General features: G+C 43.4%; 1 protein-coding gene across 2 annotated transcripts in view; it reads left to right on the top strand.

The window, feature by feature from the left end:
* DPYS (dihydropyrimidinase) overlaps window positions 1-22827 on the top strand; it is a 51505-nt gene that overhangs the window by 14121 nt on the left and 14557 nt on the right. For both annotated transcript variants that reach the window (XM_054984545.1, XM_054984546.1), the window contains exons 3-7: window positions 1733-1912; window positions 6016-6205; window positions 16075-16231; window positions 16862-17003; window positions 17422-17564. In XM_054984545.1, coding sequence (XP_054840520.1) covers window positions 1733-1912; window positions 6016-6205; window positions 16075-16231; window positions 16862-17003; window positions 17422-17564 — 812 coding nt within the window. The remainder of the gene's footprint in view (window positions 1-1732; window positions 1913-6015; window positions 6206-16074; window positions 16232-16861; window positions 17004-17421; window positions 17565-22827) is intronic.

Below are 22827 nucleotides of genomic sequence, written 5' to 3'. Positions count from 1 at the left end.
TTTTAGTAACAATTTGTAAGTTATGGATTTAATTCTCGATACCAATGGAAGAAATGAGAAACTAGAACGGTATGTTACACAGTGCTCAAATGATGAGAGCAAAGATAGGGAGCAACAATCTTTTGCAGCCCGCTCGTCATGCCTATGCCTCTCCCGTCCCTTACCTAAAGGGGCTGTTGCAGAAGATCAAGAGCTGTGCCTCTCTCCACATTCAAGCATGGATGTCATCATGTACTGTGAACCTTTCTTTTGAGTAAGTTGGTAAAAAAATCTCCATGTCAATACATTTACATTGCTATCATAAACAGGTCTACTCAGAATCGTACTCTGGTCTATTCAGTGGGACTTATTCCCAGGAAAGTGTTTTGAGGATTGCAACCTTAATAATGCACAAAAGTAAAACAATGGGTTACAAGGGACATTGTGGCATTCTCTAGGCAAAAAGGGATAAATCTGAGAACTAGAGGAAGTATCTATGCAGATTGTACTCCTGAGATTTTTTTACACACTCGTTCAATGCTCAAGACATTCTGAACAACTATGTTAAATAAACATTCACAGCAGACTATTGTTTTTAGAAATAAAGGCATAATGATCTCAGTTTATAGGGGAGCTAGTGTAGTATCATGGTTAAGAGAAGGAGCTGTGATCCAGAAAATCCCTGGATGAACTCTCCCCTCTGCCACAAATTCAGTAGATGGTATTAGGCAAGCCTGTCCACTTTCTTCAGTCCTCCATCAGTAACATGTGAAGAATAATACTTATAAGAATAACAGCACCAAAAAATATGTGTGGTGCACCTTGAATACTAAAAGCCGTAGTGGCAGTAGTGTTATATGCCTGGATCTGGGACACCTAGATTTGGATCCCCATTTTGACATGGACACTTTCTGGGTGACCTTGAGCCAGTCACACACTCTCTGCCGAACCTACTTCACAGGATTGTTGTGAGGATAAAATAGAGGCAAGGAGAATGATGCAAGCCTCTTTGAATCCCCATTGTTGAGAAAGGTGGGATATAAATAACCACTTCACACATTAAATTGTTTCCTGAGGAACCCCAGGATGTTGCAAAAAATTCTGGATCATACTCTAGAGCACATATTTAGTTCCAGTTCCTGTGGGGACACTGACCACACTTATGTGGCATCACTAGCATCTTGTTTGCTGTGTAGAACCCCCCCCCCCCCGATGCCGACCTGTGGATGGTCACTGTTGAGCAGTATTGGGAAAGGACAGCAATTTTCTTTTCAGGAAAACTTTCCTGATACTCCTAATCTTCTAATTGAGTAACCCCTGATAACCTTCAGAGTCCTTTAGAACACAGGTTAAAAACTCATCACGCAAATTATAGAGTACGTAAATGCTTAGTGATAAATTATTACGATATTGTATAAATAACAAGCAGAGATTTCAGCTTAGGTTCTCTCATTAATACTTTAGTAATAAAAATGTAACAGCACATCTATTAATAATTGTAGTTTCCTTCTCGTTTTCCTCTTTTGCTAAACTTATAAAAATATATCGTGGCTAGAACAGGGTAGCTGATTACTTGCCTTTTAAAGAAATACATTGCTCTATTGAGAACACTGGATAAAAGACGAAGCATATAGGAACATACTGTTACATTAATGGTTCTACATCCTTTCTGTGCATTAATGCTGTGTATATGTTGAATTCTGAGGTAGGTTCTGAGAGTGCTGCTGATATTAACATTTCTATTGCTTTTCAGGTAAAAGAAGAAATGAAAATTCTTGCCCAGGAGAAAGGTGTTAATTCCTTTAAGGCCTTTATGGCATATAAAGGCCTCTATATGATTGGAGATACAGAGTTACATGCAGCCTTTTCTCAGTGCAAGCAAATTGGTGCCATTGCTCAAGTTCATGCAGAGAATGGAGATTTGATCGCAGAGGTAATTTTCTGAATTCAAGGTTACACATCAAGCACCGTACCCAAAATAACTGTGATACCAATTGTTCTTTTATAAAACAAAGTTGGTAATCTGATTGGAAGAATAGCTGCCTGTACATTCTCTGTGGTCCCACCCACCCCTCCGCCCTTAATGAATGGCCTACCAGAAGAAGTCAAGAGAGCTCCCTCTCTCCTGGCTTTCTGCAAACTATGCAAACCTAAATTATTTAAGAGGACTATTAAAAAAGTGAATAAATAATAGGATGTGGAAGTTCAATGGTCATATCTTCTTCACTAAGTGAACTTACAAGCAAACTTGAGCTACACCTTTTCTTAAATAAAATTCACTCATTCAGCAAGCCAGATGATATGAATAACTGCAGCTGCTTCTAAATGTGCTGCTGCCATCCAGGTGTGTTCTAGGTTGGGGCAAGGTACAAGGCAGTTCTTGATTTCTCCTCCGGCTCTGTAGTAGGGGGCAGCCTGCAGGGCTGGTCTGGGTAACCTATTTCACTGCCCACAGGCTGGTAGATAACAGTGGATAGCCTGTGTTTGGTGTGACTTGCTCTTATTCCCATTATGTGATGTAGTGGCTAGAGTGACGGAGTGGGACCTGGGAGACCCAGTTTTTAATCCCTGCTCTGCCATGGAAGCTCATTGGGTGACCTTAAGTCAGTCACACCCTCTCAGCCTAATAAATTATTACTCAGGATCAGGAATCTTTTAGGGAGAAGCAAAGAAACACTCACTGAGTAACTGCTATCAGATACGTCTCTATCTGTTAATAAGGGCTGAGTTCTAAATTTTGCATTCTTTTCTTACATTTTGGCTGATTTTCTGAAGGTTACCCTCAATTATGTAAAACTGAATTATTTCACATTGACATATATTTAATTATAAACAAATGAGGAATCTCCTAAGCATCACCTCCCCCCACCCCCCACGCATCAGGAAATGTAGCATGTTATTTGTACCAGTTCTTGGGAATTTTGGCTTGCCAATGTATTTTCTCTATTATGTTCATGTTTTTCATTTTGCCTTGTGAGCTGAACCCTACCTTTGTTGTAGTTTAGTGTAGTGTTGGGCCTGTGATGATTTCCAGTTGTTCGGACCACTTTGTAAGCTTTGTGTAAATAATAGTGCTGTCTTTTGAATATTAGCTTTTTTCGATAGATTGCAAACTCATTGCAACTGTTGCAACATTTGCAGATGCTTAAAAACCCTTCTGTGAAATGAAATGGATGTACAAAAAATATTTTATGTTTAATGTGGGAATGCCAGAGTTTAGGCCTACTCTTCCTCTTTTTTAAAAGAAATAGGAGGGCCTAACTACCTGCTAGACATGGGCATGAAACGGAAAACACCCAAAACGAGAGTTTCATGTTTCGTCATGATCCACAAATCGTGAATCATGAAACTCCACGAAATTGACACGTTTGCCAAAATGATTCATTAATTCCGTGATTCATCAGAACCCGAGGCATTTCAACGGCACCCTTCATACCCGGAGATGTCAAACTCACAGGGAGACTTCAGCAGGCTCTCCTCCACCCACCCTCCCAGTTTGCAATAAGTTGATCGGGAAGGGTGGGAAGGGAAGTGCTGCTAGAGTACTTGATGAAATGGGGACTGGGAGTTGGTGGATCAGAGGAGGACGAAGGACTGGCCGTGGTGGAGCCGGGCCGGGAAGACAGAGTGAGGGGTGGGGTGGAGGAAAAAAGGCACCCTCACCCAAAGACCTTCCCACAGCAAGGCTAAGAGCTGGAAATAAGAGGCTTCTTTCAGTCTCTTTAAAGCAGCAGCAGCCAAAAGCACAATCACAAATCCTTCCACACACTCCCTCTCCAATCCCAGCAAAACGCTGTCATAGGAGGTCTGGAGGGGTGAGGGTTTGGAGGGGTGAGATTGGTGTGCTCATGGCTACAGAAGGCCCACCTCCTTGGTTGCCTAGAGGATTGACCCCCATCTCCTGGCTGTATAGGGCAGAATAGAAGCTCTCCAGATGGCTAGGAGAGCTACCAAGCAAAGGTAAGTGGGCTATGATTGGGGCCCATTGTTGCCTAGTGAGTCAATGTATTGGTGCCAGCCTGTCTGTAATTATGAATCGTTCACAAAGCTAACCAAACAGGCCAAAAAGTTGTGAATTTCGTGATAATTTCATGATAACCGTGGCCCCACAAAACGCTGTTTCGCGACACACGAAATGGCCCGTTTCGTGATGAAATTTGCTTCATATTTCGATTTGTGCCCATGTCTACTACCTGCATACTTAGGGATCTTTGACTGGGTAAATTAGAATTATAAAGGAGCTTTGAAGAGGGAGAGTTGTTGGAGGGATGAGGGCCAGCATATTGCTGCAGGGGGGTTAACACACATCCCTTCTATTTCTCTAAGCTCTTTTTATGCACCTGGAATTCCTGGGTGTAAAGAGAGGAAGTAGTTCTTTTGGCTATAATTGGTGCAGAACTGGAATTCACACTGGCATTGGGCCAAATCTTCAGAGTCTGGCTGCCCATTGGTGAAATTTTGCACTATAAAACTTAGGATCTAAGGCCCTATTGGTAAGAGTCAAATCCAAGCTGTCACTGGATAATTCAAACCATCTGTTATAAAAAGTTACTAATAAGGAATACCTAGGTAATGTAGTGGGGAAGGGGAGACATGCCAGTTTCAGATGATCGCGTAAACTTGGGTGGCAGGAATGATTCAGACTAGTTGACAATGGCCATGAGATGGGCTGATGGTTCTTCCTGGGCACTTGGTTAGATTTGCAGAGAAGTCTACATTGTAAAAAGAGATTTGGAGAGTGTTAGTTCTTTCCCCATAACTATGGGTCTTTACTGATTAGCAGGGCACAAAAGATGAATTAATGTGTGCACTTTTTTAAAAATCATTTTTATTTTCTTCTTTTAAAGAGCATGATTTTCATTTTTATGACATTTTGGGGGTGTTGGTATCATTTCGGGTATTTATTTCAGGTACAGTGTTTGGGTTCAGATACTGAAGAAAAAGAGCCCTAACGGTGGTAGCCATCCTGGCTGTGGGCTCCTGCTCTCCCACACAGGCTGCAGAGGCAGCAGTAGCAGCAAGGGAGGAGAGAGAGAGCAGGCTCATGCTGGGCCACTGACTTGCCAATGCTGCGGCAGCAGCCCTGTAAACTTAAAACTTCCACTGCCGCCAAATCTAGACTCTGATCTGCCTACTCAAACCAGTGCAGGTAGACCTGGCCTTTGAGTCCAGACACTAGATCTACTACTCATTGACAACAGTGTAAGTTTAATGTTTGGAGGACCATGGCAGCACTGGCAATTTGGCGGCCCAATCAGCAGGGCTGGCCGCCACTGCAGTGCTCTCGGTTCTGGAGCGCTAACATCCACACTCAGAGGCCAGGTCTACCCCTCCTATTTTCAATAGGACTTAAAGTCTCCAGAACACAGGCCAGGTCTACCACCCATTAGCAACAGTGGAAGTTTGAAGGGCCACAACAGGATTAACAATTTGGTGGCTCAGCCTCAATGTGCTCGCTCGCTCTCTGCTCACAGCTGAAACCATGAACTGATTGTAGTGAACATTATCGTGTTTGAGGTTCTATCTAAGTTCTATATGAGGTGATTTAATATATCACAAGATGCTGTATCTGTGAACCAGCCCAAAGAGACCCAGATCCTGGGATTTATTTGCAACTATTTCAGACTGCCTCTCTCCCTAAGTTTTTTTCCAGACAGTATTGTGCAGTACATGTGGTCAAGATGTCATCTAAACTCTCTGTCATTGGTACTAATCCTGCAGCTCTTCCAAAATAGGTTTGTTTCTGTTCCCATAGCGCAAATGCAGATAATATAAACACACAGCAATGATATCTGTGCCCTGGTTTTGGACAGATATGCATCATGCTTATCTGGTCTTCACCCCTGAATCTGCAATTCATTTTCTGTTGTTCTTTGCTTATATTTAAGCCAGCGGATATTTCACTTAAGCGATCCTATTCCATATTTCACAGCAAACAAACTCATGTTACTGTGATTTGATACACAGTTAGTTACTCCACATACGAAAAGTCATTAATATTACTGTTCGTAACACTAATGTATGCCTGATTTGCAGGGTGCAAAGAAGATGTTAGCCTTGGGGATAACTGGCCCAGAGGGGCATGAAATGTGTCGGCCAGAAGAAGTGGAAGCTGAAGCCACACTGAGAGCAATCACCATTGCAAACTCTGTGAACTGCCCTCTTTATATAGTTCACGTGATGAGCAAATCTTCAGCCAAGGTGATTGCTGATGCACGGAGGGAAGGTATGTTTCCTACCAAGAATGTATCTTGAAGTGTTCAGGAATTAGAATTCCCAGGTCTCAAAGTTTGACCTTCTCTCCCTAAGTCCCAGGCGACAACAGTTAATTCTCTGGGGAAAGGAGCTAGGCAGGCTGTGTTTGAACCATAAGTTATCTGCCTTGAGAGAGAGCAAGGTAGTCTCCTCATATTGCAGAACAGCCCTCATGCTTATGTAAATACAGTTATGCTTGGTGCCCATTTGAGGTGCAGTAGTGCAGGCAAAGGATTTTGTGCAATTCAGTAGCAGCTACACTTGCTGTGGAGAAGAATGCACACACAATCTTTATGTTGGTCTTCTAGGTTCTAATTAGACCTACCATGATTGGGAAAAGCACCTTCTCCTTACTTCCATCCTCCCGCATGTACCAGAAGCTGCTTCCAGACACATCGGCTTCTATTTGCATGCATCTTGATGAGTGAGGCTCAGGATCAGGTCTCAGGAACTGTGTTTCCTGGGAAGGATGGTGCTCCCTGGCTCCACTGATTCCTCTCCTCAAACATTCACCTTGTCTGCAAATTCTGCAACACACTTCCTCTTCCTTTCATGCAGCATTTGTGTAAAAGAGTTGATGCATACTAGTAAGCCTTTTCTCCTCATAAACAATGGGCAGTTTATACAGTCAGTTGAATAAAGTACTAAAGTTTATCTTGGTAATAGGAAAGGGAACATGTGAAGCTGACTTATGCTGAGTCTATTCTGACTAGCACTTTGCTGCTTTGCTTGGCAAGTCTGAAGTTGTGTGTTAAGATGTTCTTTCTGTCACTCACACCCACCCAAAAAAGGAGATTTGTGTTTCACCTAGTTTTCCCAATTGTGTACTTTGGGTCTGGTGCAGGATCCTACAGTAAAGCTAGGCAACTGTATTATTCACTCCCACAAATCAGTATCTCTTTCTGATTCCAAGTCAAACCAATCCCTGGTCTAAAAGCTCCCACATTTAAACTTATTTCAGCATAAAATGAAAACATGCTAAAAGGAACTCTTGAGTAATGGGCACTGACTTCCCACTTTCTCCATTGGGTGTTGTAGCTCATAGCAATAAAAGTGACCCTGAAATGGCTGCTTCTCCTGACCCTAAAAACTCCATTATTAAAAAGTGTGGCTGAAGTGAAGCCCTCACCAGGCCTGCAATACTTTCTGCGAGTTGTGTGGAGTGGCAGGCCTGTCATGGTCAGAGGAACTCTCCTCACATGTTCTCTATAAGGACCCTAACATTATGTCATTGGTGTATATGATTAAAACAGGAAAGAAAAAAAAACCCATCTTTAAAACGACCAGTTACAGATAATGATAATTTCTATTAGCACCTATACCTTGAATAACATGAAATCCTCAACATGAAAACTTCTGATCTATGACTGGGTTTTGTGTGTGTGCATTTAGCCTTTGTGCAATTTACATCTATCCCTTTCACTTTTATTTTATTTTTAGCTTCACATTCTGTACAGTGCCACACTGGTTCTGTCCACTAGATGCCACTGTTGGCAATGCTGTGGAGCTCAGCGCTGTGCTTTGCCTTTGGAAAATCATATCATGATGTGGTTTCAGAGTCAAACATCAAAAACTGTAAAATCAGCCAAAGTATGTAGGTCAAAGCAGAAATTTTGCCAAGGCAATCCAAAAGCCTTCAGAAACGAAAGGGGTAGAATATTTGCACTGTATCATGTGGCTTCAGTGAAGAAAGAAAATTTCAGTGAAGAAAGAAAATTTGGTCAATTACCCCTCAATATGCATATTCTCCTCTCCACTCTCTTTTTGTGTTATGTGCCTATACTACAATGATGTTAAACAAATAATTGCTCACCCCCAATACTTGCTTTTCCAACAAGTATATACAGCACTTCCATACACTACACAGAAGGACTAAGATGTAAAAACTATTAACACAGAGAAAAGACTGTACAACCGGTGCAGTACAATGGTTGCAATGCTGAACTGGACTAGAGCTGTTGAGACCCAGACTCAGATAACTACGAAGGACATGAAAAATCTAATGAGTCTCTGTCAGCCTATGTTATCTGATGGGATTGTTGCAAAGAAAAAATGGAGGAGGGGAGAACCTGGTACACTGTCCTTAGCAACTTGAAGAAAGGATAAGATAATTGATAAATATAACCAGGGGACAGAAAAAAAATTGGGATAATCAAAGCAGTTTAGGTTTCAGATCTAAAGTTCAGAACCAACATATTTGCACGTACTTAATGGTGCTAGTAATGGTGCAGCAATAAGAGAGTCCCAAAAGTTGATGACCAGAGAGTGGGTGATAACAGACTTTAAATCCGTGCTCAGATTACAGGAGTTGTAAGGGTCCCTGGATCCCTCTATTTGAGGACCAGAAGAAATATGGAGCCCCAGCGGTTCTTTGCTTTGTGAAGATTCTGACTGAGAAATGAAATCTGAACACATCCTGAAATTTCCCATGGGTAATTTAGAGGCTGGCAGGAAGAGAGGGTCTAACTCAGAACAACACAAGGCTTCTGTGGATTGTATTTTCTTACAGTATGGAGACAGGCTGGTGCAGATATTTCACTGAGTAGCAGAACAAGTCTTTGCTCCTCCACAGCAGCTTCTCAAGCAATTTAGGAGAAGAGGGACTTACTCGACTTTTACATTGGGTACTTTGTCACCACACGGATTAAATGAAGAGATTGACCACCTGTGTTAGTAATGGTACATGACCTGTTCTGTAGGTTTTATGATGTATACTGTTACACACATAATCTTGGCACTCTGTTCCATCATTATGCAGATATTTCACTGGCATTTGATAGGTAAATAATGTGATGTGGTACAACTGCTGTCCTTGGTTATCTACCCCATATCTTAGTCAGTATACTTTCTCTGGTAGAGTCTGTATAGGGTGAAACTAGCATTGTGGTTTTTCCCTTGTTGGACCCCCTTCTTCTTATGTGTAAGGAGAACAAAGGGCTTATTCTGGCATTCCAAATGGACGCAGTCTGAGGGTCCGTGAGCTCATCACTGGATACTGCATTACAGCTGAAGGGTAGCAATAATTTGCAGCTGGATTGTCTTGTCTACACAAGAAAATTGGCTTAGGAATGACTACTATAGCTCAGTATCCAGGGATGTAGAGATGCTGCCTATGTGGATCATTTGTATAGCATTCTGAAGTAATTGAGCTTGTGACTAGCATTTATTAGGACTATTGGGAATGGCTAAAATTAAAGGGAGTCAAAGATAGATCTTGTAGATTGCATTAAGGGCCATCTTACTATTTTCCCAACATTTAAGAACTGTGTTAAAAGCTGCATTGGGCTTGGTAACTGAATCTGTGCATACTATGTCTCTTTATACCCAGGGTTAGTGATGTAAGACAGAAGTAGGAAGTAGATCCAAAAAGGCAATTCTTCCACTCAGTATTCAGGTTCTAAATGACTAAGGAAAAGAGCAGAGAAGTGTCTGAATCATCACAGGCACATTTTATTTATTTAAAGCACCTATGACTGCTTTTCTATCAATGCAACTAAAATAACATTTAGAAAGCACAAAATACAATACGATAAAGAGTAAAAGACATTACAAAAAAACCCTGCATCTATTAACTCATTCATATTCACTGAATATGGGTTATAATTTTTGGCCAGCCCTACCAAAGACACCAAACACTCATCTTTCTAACATCTCTGCTCACAGATTTTAATGGATTTTTGTAGTGCAAAATCTGTTTGAGCAAAGGTAGTAGAATGGGGGGGGGCGTGAATATGTTCACCGTGGGCCATGATGACTCTATCCCACCTTCTGCTCTTGCAAAAAAGTATTCCTACAGCCTCTATCACGGCATAACACAAGAGGTTCAGAACAGATACGTCTTTCAGTCCTTTGTAAAATGGAGGTCTTTCAAATGGATATCCCATCAGGGCGGTGGGGGTGGCAAAGAACCTTGTGGAAAAGATGTAAAAGCTCTATTGCTTGGCAACTGAGGGCCAAATTTTTAATAAGTAGGATCCAGGTTCAGCTCATGTCTCCCCCAGTTACACAGCCCCTGAAGGCATTTTTAAAGTCCCCAGAAGCCTGATTGGGCTCAGGGCAATGGCACAGGAGGAGGAAGGCTGTCCATGTGAAGCTCCAAAGATGGGCACATTACTCCCTCCTGGCCAGTTCCCTTCAGGAAAATGACAAGAGCAGGAAGGCAAGAGTTCTCCCCTGCCCCAGCCATGGCCAAGGCCCAGTCAGGTTCCTGAGGACTTCAAGAAAGCTCGCACCTGTTGAAGACTTCAAAAACGCTTGCAAGGGAAGCAAAAACATAACATGTAGTTTGTCCCTGAGGTTCTTATGTCACACACTGATGAAATATAAAGCTAGACTTGAGAAACAGAATTGGCATGGAGAAAGTTCTGGGCAGAGGTGGTCTCTAAGGGCTTTAAAGGCTAAAATCAATTTTATTTAAGCTAGGTTGTACAATCTTCCGTCTTTGGAGCGCATGATGTGTACACTAAGTAGTATAGTGGTAAAGTGGTTGGACTGCAAATCAGCACTCTGCCGGTTTGAATCCTGCTATTGCTATGAGCCCAGTAGGTGGCCTTGGGTAAGCTACTCCTCTCAGCCCAGCTCCCCAGCAGTATTGTGGGGATAATAATAACACTGACTTTGTTGTTCACCACTCTGAGTGGGGGGCTGATTTGTCTAGAGGAGCAATATATAAGAGCATTTATTATTATTACTCAGTGAAGCAATTGCTTGATTATATTCTCATGGGTCAGAGGATACAGCTTCTTTCAAAGGGTGGAAACATTTTTTTGAAGGAAGAAAGATAATTGAAACTGCACGTCAAAGTATGTAAGTCAAATAAGTGCCAATGAATTCCCAGGCTTAAATGCAGGAGAATTCCATTTCACTGGGTTGCAGATCAGGCTGTTAGTTACAGATAAGCAGGTCTCATTAATATATACTAGTTGCACCAGTGATTCTGATTAAGGATGAACACTGCTATCTTCTTTCCCGTCTCAGGAGTGATCTTTAAATTAATAATGACATAGAAATTTCTGTATCTTTGTTCTGGGAGATCCCAAGCCATCTGGTTGTGTGATGTAACTCGGTGGAGCAATTTAAAGCCATACAAGAGCTTTCACAAAAATAAGAAAACCCCAAAATATTTTCTGATACAATACACACTTAACATGGCCTGGTTATAGCATGAAATCCACGTTGTGGCCTTGCTGCCCACCTAATCTTCACAAATAATATAATAATAATAGTAACAGTGTGCTTATGTAGCACCATTCTGGACAGATTAATGCCACACTCAGGCGGTGAATGAAGCGTTGTTGTTATCCCCGCAATACAGCTGGGAAATTGGAGCTGAGAGGTGTAGCTTACCCAAGGCCACCTGCAGAATTCATGGCAGTATTAGGAGTCAAGATAGCAGAGTACCGACTCATTGCCTAGCCACTTAACCACTACGCTACTGCAGCCAAAGGGACTGGGCAAACAGAACCTTCACAGAGAGAGGAACTTTAAAAATATTTCTGATTGTCCAAGAACAGCACTGCTTTGTACATTAAAATTACTGCCCCCTTTGGACATATTGTATTGTATTGTATTGCATTGTATTGCATTGCATTGCATTGCATTGCATTGCATTGCATTGCATTGCATTGCATTGTATAACCTGCTTTTCTCCCCAACAGGGACCCAAAGTAGCTGACATCCTTTTTTCCTCCTCAGTTTTATCCTCACAGGATCCCAGTGAGGTAGATTAGGTGGAGAGAGAGTAATTGGCCCAGGATCACCCAGCAAGCTTCCATGGCAGAGCAGGGTTTGAACCTGAATTTCCTGGATCCTAGTCCAACACTCTAAACACTACACATCACACTGACTCTCCATAGCAGGGTGTTCTGTTGTTTTGTTGTATTTAGATTGTGCTTTCACATTTAGTGGTTCAATTGTCTATTTGTATCCAATGTTTCTGTTTCATGTGCCCTTATATATGCAGCTGACTCTATATGACTGAGCTATTTCTCAAACTGACTGCTTCACACACATAAATAACCATTTTACTATATTCTGTATCAGGCAACAACCTCTTCATTCATTCATCTGCTAGTTTTAGGTTTGCATCTTTCTTGGTCCCAAGTTCCATACATACTTACATGTAAAACATTCTGCTAACTTTTAGCTCCTTATGTGTTTTATGATTTCTGTACTACTGGTCCCTTCTCCAGCAATCTGGAAAATCATCATGTGTTGTGCATTCTACCAGAACATGCACCAGTAGACCCTGTCTGTGCCACGCTTATATTAAACTAGTATCAAAGCCCACTGCGGGGAAAAATACAACGGGTTCTAGAAGGGGGAGGGCAGGCAGGTGGGCATTGGCTCCTCCTCCATGACTGATCCTGGCCAGGTGAAGGCGGGGGACAGACATTGCCACCTGCTCCATTCCTGATCCTGGCTGGCTGAAGGTGGGTGGGCATTGCCTCCTGCTCTGCACCTAATTCTGGCTGGGTGAAGGTGGGGGGCGGGTATTGCCACCTGCTCCATGCCTGATCCTACCTGGGTGAAGGGGGACAGGCATTTTCTCCTGCTATGCACCTGATTCCATCCGGGTGAAGGGGGACGGGCATTGCTGCCTTCTCCAAGTCTGATCCCAACTGTGTGAAGGGGGGTGGGTATTGCCATCTGCTGCATGCCTGATTCTGGTGGGTTGAAGAGGGAGCAGGAATTGCCACCTGCTGCACTTCTGATACTTATTGGGTGGAGGGAGCGGGCATTGGCTCCTGCTCCGTGCCTGATCTCAGCCAGATGATGGCAGAGGAGGGCATTGCTATCTGCTCCGCTCCTGATCCTACCTGGATGAAGGCAGGGGAGGTATTGCCACCTGCTGTGCTCCTGATCCCATCTGGGTGAAGTCAGGGGACCAGCATTGCCACCTGCTCCACTCCTGTTTCTGGCTAGGTGATGGCAGGGGACAAGCATTGCCACCTGCTCCACTCCTGATACCAATTGGATGAAGGAGGGAGGTGGGCATTGCCACTTGCTCCACACCTGATCCCAGCTGAGTGAAGGTGGGGGTGGGCATTGCCACCTGCTCCACTCCTGATCTCAGCTGGGTGAAGGTGGAGGGCAGCCATTGCCCCCTACTCCACACCTGATCCCAACTGAGTGAAGGCAGCAGGTAGGCATTGCCACCTGATCCCCATCTCCTGGTCCCAATCGGGTGAAGGGGAGGCTGGCCTCACTGCTCACAGGATCCTGTCAACCTCCTCCCCAGAAAGTGGGCTGAAATGATCGAATATTGGCCCAGAAGATGGCTAAGAGGCCTCTAGTTTACATACTGTATCAATCGTGGCCAGTAAATTGTGGCAAAGAGAGAAGATTTTGTCAGCAAAAAAGCTCACAAAAGCTTCATAGCTAATATCCAAATTCAAATTTTGATGGTCTCCTCCTGATAGGGAGACCAGTGACCATACTACATTAAACAATGTTGCTGGGCATGAGCTAAGCAACACAATGGAAGCTGCATAAAATTCCTTCTTCACAGCTTTCACTGCCACCTCACAGGATTTCATAAGCACCCTATAAGATGTTCTTGTGGCCTCGTCGCGAGATCGCTGCCACACATGCTCAAGCCGTCTTAGCTCCCGCTTCTTCCACCGAAGCTCCTCCGTATACCAGGGGGTTCAGCAGACATAGGGGCAAAGAGAGAGACAGGGTGCGATTTCATCAATGGCTTCAGAGAGCCGGACCTGCCAGTCCTCTACCAGCTCATCCAATGAACCGCCATGTAGCATCGGCCAGGGCTGGCGCCACCATTGAGGCTGTGAGGCGGGGGCTGCGGTCACTGAGAGGTGGAGGGGGTGCTGGAGGGGGTGCCAGGGGCGGATGCGCATGCCACGGAGCTGGTGTGCCTGGCCCACGCCGCCACCACTGGCCAGCCCTGCGCCGCCACCACCGGCCAGCCCTGCACCGCCACCCCAGCCACCCACTGGCCAATGGCCCCAGCTTTACTGCGTCGTCACATGATGATATCATCACGCGGTCCGGATGCACATGTAGGCACGAGAGGGTGGCCGAAGGCACCAGAAACTCTGGCACCAGCGGTGGCATTCTGGAAACCAATCGAATCCATAAGTCTCCATGGATGAGCATAAATTAGCTCGCCACCCTTGCAGGGGGTGTGGCATATCCAACTGAGCCTTCAGAACCGTGTGGTCTGACCATGGCACCAATTCTAAATCATCCAGAACCACATTCATCCCCATCCTGAAAATCAAATCCAGCGTGTGGCCTGCTTTATGTGTAGGGGCCAATACAAATTAGGAAAGTCCTAGTGCTGCCATGGCCGACACCAGATTCGCAGCCTGCACAGAGGCGGCATCGTCGAAGTGGACACTGAAGTCCCCCAGGACAATCAGCCTAGGGTATTCCAAAGCCCACCCCACCACCGCCTCTAGCAGGCGCGACAGGGTATCTGCTGGAGCGCTGGGCAGTTGGTACACCAGACAGATAGCCAAACTTTCCTCAGCACTCCAGACTAGTCCCACAAAATCAATGCCAGAGATCTCAGGGACAGGGTGGACATATGTGGTGGACATGTAAGAAAGCAAACAGTTTCTGGTTGCAGATACAATCATCGATTCAGAAGATTTTTGAAGATTAGAATCCAGTTGAAACCAGAGCTTTTTTTTGTTAGGAATAATGGACAGCCAGTTGGAAAGAAGCTTTGGAATTTTTTTTTTATATTTGATTACGGTGGCAAGAATACTCTATGCACAAAAGTGGAAAACTCCAACATTGCCTACAGTGGAGGAATGGTGGATAAAAGTATTGGAATTTGCGTCAATGGCAAAACTTACTTCACTGATTAGGGGAAAGACATTAGTTACATTTTTGACTGAATGGAAACCATTTATAGACTTTTTACATGAAATGGATAATAAGGAAATGTAGGCATCCTAGTCTTGCAGCTTGGCTCTCCGACTGCTGTCCAATGGACTTTTCAACTGTCACTTGTCCAACATTCCACCAAGCGGCCTACATTTCCCATCAAAACTAGAGGGAAGCTGACAAGTGTCCAACCTGTGTCATTCGTCACTTGTAGTTTGGCCCTTAGAATAAGTGAGATTCTGAAAATGATCTATATTTGTGGTGGAGAAAATCAGAACTCAAATCTGTAGTTTAGTTTAAGGGTCTCTTTTCCTTTTTCCTTTTTTCACTTTTATATGTGTTGCTGGTGTGTCTTCTTTTTAGAATGTTTTTTGTTCTCTGTGTTTGTTGTCTATAGTTTGTGTGGTGTTTGTTATTTAAATACAGAAAAATTATAACCATGAGTAAAGAATGCCTGAGCAAAACCAGAGGGAAGACTGCAAAGTAGCTTGAGGCAGTCCTAAACTAGCATCAATAGGAAGCTGCCGGGCCAATTAGGACATTCTCCAGAAGTAAACCTGTGAATTACTGGCTGGGGGCGGGGGGACGACACAAGGAACTCTGGGCTTTTTACTTTAATAGGGAGAGTGGCGATAAGAGCTTCATCTTGGCAACTGTCCTTTAGTGAGGGACAGAGAGGCATAAACATTTGATTTGCAATTGTTATATATGTTGCATTTATGACTTAAGTTTTTATTTCCAGGGTATCAGACCAACAACCTGGTGGGGGTTGTAAACATTTGGGATCTTATCAGGTAGTCACACCCCATATCTGAATATGTCGGGGCGTGGGTTGATGTTCTCTATGAGGATACCTAAGAATCAAATGTGAGTAGACTCTAGCCAGGTATGTTAAAGCAGTACTGGGCAGTGTAGGATAGCAAACTGCTACTAAGTGGTTTGTTCCTCTTAATGTTAACCTATTTCTTCTTTTCTTTTTTGCAGGGAAAGTTGTGTATGGGGAGCCCATAGCTGCTGGTCTTGGCACAGATGGAACTCACTACTGGCATAAGGACTGGCCACATGCTGCAGCCCACGTCATGGGGCCTCCATTGAGGCCAGATCCTTCAACTCCAGATTTTCTCATGAACCTCCTAGCAAAGTAAGCAAACTCAGAACTTATACAGAGGATTCCTATATGACTTCTTAGTAAAAGGCAGGTTACTTACCCATAACACTTTTATTCAGTGAAATCAGCTTGATTGGCTTAGTTTCAATATATGTCCAACTTTTTTCACTCACCACATACATTCAGTAAGCGTGCATCAATAACGCAGCCACATAGCAACCGGCTGCTACCGTTTGCATCATGTTTTTCAGATGAACTACAGTTTACTATACAGTTGTTGCTTTTACACTCAGCATGGAGGTGCACGAATCCACAGGTGTAGCCAACCATTTATCAAGTGAAGAGGGTGAGGAGAGGAAAAGCATTGCCATTAATAGAATGGAGCTGCAGGATCCAATTGATTCCGCCAAGCAGTTGGACTCTTCAGATTTCCAACTCCCTCTATGACTGCATGCCCCGTTACAACTGACAATTATATGGTAAATTATTGTCTCTATCCAAACAGTTTTATCCATCTCCCAACTATCTTCTCAGTCAGCAGTCCCAGAACTAGCCTGCTGAGCAGTTTAGGTGCCACTTTTTCCATGTAAATGAAAGAGGTATGGAACAGATGAAAAAATACTGGCTTATAATTCAGCCTCACTATGGATTGTTTCCTTTTAGTGGTGACCTGTCTGTGTCTGGGACAGATAACTGCACCTTTGACATCTGCCAAAAGGCTTTGGGGAAGGACAATTTTACAAAGATCCCAAATGGGGTGAATGGTGTGGAGGACAGGATGTCAGTTATATGGGAAAAAGGCGTGGTGAGTGAGACTTCTTTCATTCTCATACATAATGGCGAACCCATTTTAGCAGTAGTGACAAGTTAGCCATTTTGTTATAAGGAGACACGTGTTCTCGGCCATCTCTTCCATTCTGTCCAGCACCAAGGACTTGAACTACATTGCTCTAAAAATAAGAAATGATAACTTCCCAAATACTATTGACACCAGTAACTGAAATTACACCAGCTTACAGATGTACAATCTGACGGCTCTCCTGAGCAAATGGGACCAAGTTTTCTTTGCTTTCAGTATATTTGTGGAAGTGTTTGATGTTGAAACTTCATGTCCAACTAATACCTGGCGTTTGGCAGTAGGAAGAAAGGTTGTTTGCAATCAGCTTGAGTGTTTCTTTTTTTTTAATAACTGCAAATTTTTGCTTTCCCATATTGGTTTGCAGCACAGTGGCAAAATGGATGAAAACAAATTTGTGGCTGTTACCAGCACAAATGCAGCTAAAATCTTCAACCTGTACCCAAAGAAGGGGAGAATCGCTGTGGGATCTGATGCAGACATTGTTGTTTGGGACCCAAAGGCTACAAGGTATGGACCAAGTAATTAAATTCCATCTGTCCATCTAATCTTTGAGCAATGCAATAGGAATGCATTTTTTATTTCAGATAGACATAAATCCTGATGATGGGATAATGTCTCATTTGAACAATGCTGCATTTGAATTATTCACAGGATGTTTGATGCTAGCCACAGCATATCTGCACAGAGGGTTTTGTGTAGTCAGAACATTTTAAAAAATCTATCTGGACTGCTGACCATATAGGAAAATAACACTGCTTGTACTTTATACTAATTGCCGTTTCCTGAAGATGGTCAATGATTAAAAGTAATCCCAAGGCAATTGCATTTTAGAGTAGCTTATGTGCACATTGTGGTGCCTGAAAACACCTAAATGATGTATTGAGGACTCTAAAACACTTTGCTTAATATTAGCAGTACCATCATATTTAATTCTGAATAGAGCCTTCCGTACAGTGGGGCCAGAGACAGACAGCAGTGATGTTCTACAAACCTGAGGGAAACACAGGGTTTGTGGGGGGGGGGGTGGACCCAAATAATAGAAGCAACAACTATCGCTGTAAGAGATGAACACCCTCTAAGATCTCATGAGACTAATCTAACATTTGGCGGCTATTTCAAGGGCTGCTAAACAACCACAATATTGTGGTGCCTTCCAAACTTTGGTTTCTCTCAGTGAGAGACCAAGGTGGGGGGAGAGACTGAAAGTAGTGAAAGCTGGGAGGAAAAGGAAGAAGGGAAAGCTAAAAGAGGGGAAGCACAGAAAAGATTGTCAGGTGGTTGGGAGGGGGAAAAGAGGGAGAGACACTGGGGAAGACAAGGAAGAAAAGCTGAAGACGGGGGGGGGGGCAGATAAAGGCAGGTTGAGTGGGTGGGTGAGAGAAAAGGAAGTGATGAAAGGGCAGAGGCTGTGGGGGCTGACAGGGGGACAGAAAGAGGAAATAATGTGGGGAGGAAGATACAAGAGAAAAATTAGATGCCCCCCTGACTCCTCATGAGTGCCCTATGGGTAACTAGGCATTTCTTTGCAAGCTCCACATTCTGTGCTGCTCCTATGTCCCATGATCAGTTCCAGGGTCTTTAAGGTTACTGGTGCTGAAATCCAGCTTTCTCAGAACTGACAGCCCTCTTGTTCAGATGCAGCTGTGCTTCTATGTTGCGGCTTCTGTCCAGTGGGGAAGGTCCATGGACCAATGGTTGAGCACGTGCATTGTGTGCAGAAGGTCTCAGGTTTAAACCCTGGTATCTCCAGTTAACGGGCTTCAGTAAGCAGGTGTTGGGGAAGACTTTTCTATGCCCAAGATAGAGCATCTGCCAGTCAAAGCAGGCAGCACTGAGCCAGATGGACTAATGGTCTGACGTGGTACAAGGAAGCTTCATATGTTCATGTCTCCAGTTTTCTCTTCTGCCACCAATGGAATTGAATGGCTGGTTGTGGTTTACTTCTTATGCTGCTGGCGCTAGACCCCCAGGGAGGTGCTGCAATAATGCCATTCTGTCTTGGCTTCTGTCATTGATAAACTTCTAATAATGTGATGTCTGGCTTTTTTTTCACCTGTCTTCAAAAAGCACTAGATTATCCCATATTGATAATATACATAAAATATAACGTCATGTGGTACTTCATGTCTTCTGTACCCTCCTCTGCTTCTATGGGTGTAAATCAGCCTAAATGTCCTTGCATGATTCATACTGTTTGCAGTATTTGGGTTTTGTAGCATTAGAGAGATGACACTGGAGAGAGAGAGGCAGTGTATGTGCTAATTTAGTGTGGGGTGTGTGTGGTGGGGTATATACCTGTAGAAAAAAAATTATTAGTGGATGGGATGGATCTACTGTCAGATAGCTCTCCAGAAATGGTTCTGCACTTCCTTGTCAGAACACTGAGAGCGGGACCACAAGTGACGCCTGACACAGGTTGGACACTAGTCAGCTTCCCTCAAGTTTTGATGGGAAATGTAGGCATCCTGGTCTTGCAGCTTGACTCTCTGACTGCTGTCCAATGGACTTTTCAACTGTCACTTGTCCATCATGCCGCCAAGCTGCCTACATTTCCCATCAAAACTTGAGGGAAGCTGGCAAGTGTCCAATCTGTGTCAGGCGTCACTTGTGGTCCCGCTCTCAGAGTCCAGATGTACATTCTGAACAGAATGTTCCATGTAGGATTCATTAGTGTGCATTGAAGAACCTAAGTTGCATTAGAGCGATGATTCTTCTAACAGTAGCCAACCTACACCACAGCATGCTGACTTCTTTTCAAGAGAGGTTGAAGTGTTAGTTGCAAAAGGAAATGGTTCAGGTGGTACCTTATTTTGGAACAAATAGGTTGACAGTGTAGTGATCAAAGCAAAGAAACAAACTTATGAATTGTATATTTCAGATCTTTCTTTATCATCAGGTAGATCAGAGCTTGGATTGTATCAGACTTCTTTTGAAAAGTTAATATTATAAAGACACTAGTTTTAAGTGGGTAGCTGTGTTGGTCTGCAGTATAACTGCAGGATTTGAGTTCAGTGGCACCTTAGAGACCAAGAAGATTTCCAGAGTATGAGCTTCTGGGAGTCAGAGAGCTCCTTCAGAGCTTTTCAGATGTTTGAAGAAGGGAGTTTTTCTGACACGCCTATCTCCTTTCTCCAATCTACCTGAAATCCAGTGCAAGGGACCGTTGACTGAAAATCTCATCCAAATTGAGTAGAAAACAAAGAAATTATAGATGGAAATATAAATCAGAAGCCAATAAAAATAAAATGGAAACCAGCAAGAATTAAAGCAACAATTGACAAAACAAAAATAGAAAAAACACAGATTTGCACTCCCATTGACATGAGCAACAAGACTTTCTAGCAAAAGTCTTTAATTTAGCCAGAATTGCTCATGGACACTTGCATTTGGTGTCTTCTTCTCCATTCTTTCCTCTTCCCCAACAAGTATCTGATAATGACCCTCTTGTGACATTAAAATGGCAGCCAAAGGAACCATGACTCTGATGTACTAGAGTCTTGCATTCCTACTCCAATTCTGCTTGGAGACTCGTTTACAAAAACAACAAAGGTCTGTTGTGACATAAGAGCCAATAAGGCAATGAGACCAAGAGAGTCAGGAGATGGAAGTTTGAGAGGGCATTTGCAGGACTGAATAGGGAAAGATGGGTGCATAGGAGCAGGGTTTATGTAACTTTACAGCTTGTTACCCTTACTGGCCCTTTGCTAGCTTCTTAATAACTCAGCAATGCATGTTTAGCAGAAAAACTCACCCAGTCTCTAAAATCTCTCTCACACCATCTCCAAAACCTACTCTTCAAAGTTCAGCTCTCTGTTTCACATGCACACCCCAATTCAGAAACTAGCTATTAAAAGGGCCAGCTGTACTGAATAGGGATCCAGATAGGGTTGCCAGGTGTCTGGTTTTCACCCAGACAGTCCGGTATTTTTTTGGACTGTCTGGGGGAAATGTTCTCCAAATACCAGACACCTGGCACTGTATCTGCCCCCACCCTTCTGCTTCTAGCCAGTTTGCCTACCAGCCTGGCAGCCCAGCCACCTGAGTGCTGCTGCCAGCCTGGGAAATGGCCAGCCAGCCTGGGCCCCTGGCCTCTTGCACAGTGCTGGTGGGAGTGGCCATCCTGGCCTCCTGTGGCTGTGCAGTGCCACCAAGGAGTGGCCAACCAGCCCGAGTGGCCTGGAAGTACAGTGGGAGCTGTGACATCACTTCTGGTAATGACATCATTGTGTCAGGGCACGGGTGCACTTGAGCCCTGCGCATGCTCAAATAGGAAAAAAAACCTGCAAGTGCTTCCCCCCTTCTCCCCAGGTCCTGTATTATTCCTGACTCCATCTGGCAGCCCTAGTTCCAGATTGTGTGCTGGGAGGGCAACTTGGAGTGAAACATACTTCCTAAATCAGATGTTTTAGAAGGAATAGAATCCCCTTGACATTTTTTTAAATGTTTTTGTTGAGTGGGGGGATGGTTGTAAGAAAGAGCTGGGGTACTTCCATCCCTTAAATGAAAATGCAGTTGCTCCCTTGATAGATTGCACATTGAAAGGCAAGCTTTTAAGATCACAGTCGGTTGCTGTTTCTTCCCTACCTGATGCAGCATTCTTACAGAATAAAAATGCAGGCTGTGATGCCAGCCTAAAGCAACAGACAGATGTTGATGCATGACTGGGGAGAATTGGGAGATTTTCATTGGAAGCCTTGGGAGAGGATTTAGGCGTCCCTGTGAAAAATGACCAGGGATATTGTAAGACTAGGCAAAGAAATCTATATAAATGAACCACATTAGCTGTTCTAGTTTAATATAAAAAAAGCATTCGGAATATAACCTTTCTGTCTGTCTTTGTCTCTCTTTTTCTTTCTTGTTAAAGACCTGATTTTATGCTGTGCTACGCTAGCATATAAAGGTTTATGGCAGAGTTCAGTGGTTTGTTTAATGCACTGCCATAATTTGGTTCTGAATGATATTGCAAGCCCAGTTAGAATGTGGTGTGTGCTACAGGAAGGCTGGCACTCTCTGCCAGTACCAGTCCTGTGTAGGTTGTATGTTCCAAATCTTTGGGAGAAAAGCATATGGTTGCATTCATTGGAGCCTAGACTGGAGTTGATTCAGATATGGAATTCTAGCTACCTTAGTACGAACCTACATTATTATTCATTTCTATAGTATTTGACCCCCTTTTAAACACAGGTTGAAAATGGGGACTCAGGTTATTCCTCTATATGTCTGTTTTTTCTGCCTTTCTTGTTCCACCAATACTACAATTGATGGAAAATACCACCCCCCAGTAGCAAAGGGAAATGGGTGTGTGCATGGGTGACAACTCTTTGAAGATAGAAAATAAGAAAAAATGCATTCTGCTAATCTCTTTTTCAGATACTGTACTGACAGGACATTTCATGAATTTTTATTAAAGTTGTTTCCACTCTAATCTTGGTGTACATATATCCCATGTGGGGAAAGAAACTGTGGAAAAATAAGAATGAATGAATCTGTATTTCATTTTTCTTTTTGAAAAATAAAACCTTGCTTTGTCCTTAATAAGTTTTTTTTAATCAAATCCCACTAGCAAACTTATTTGTGTGTGCAAACACTCCTGCTTGAGGAAAAGTTGCAGGTGAATGCTGTTCAGGTTGTGAAAAGAGGGGCAGAAGAATAACCAACTCCTGAGCATAATGCTTTCCTGTGGTTAGAAGCAAAAACATGAGCTGACATTCCAGTTTGCATTCCAGCCAGAGGAACACAAACTTCAGGCACATCATCACAGTTGCTTAAT

This window comes from Eublepharis macularius, chromosome 7, assembly GCF_028583425.1.
Source record: "Eublepharis macularius isolate TG4126 chromosome 7, MPM_Emac_v1.0, whole genome shotgun sequence".
NCBI classification, from domain to species: Eukaryota; Metazoa; Chordata; class Lepidosauria; order Squamata; family Eublepharidae; genus Eublepharis; species Eublepharis macularius.
The sequence above is the reverse complement of the archived record's forward strand: the minus strand, read 5'-3'. Positions and strand labels throughout refer to the sequence as shown.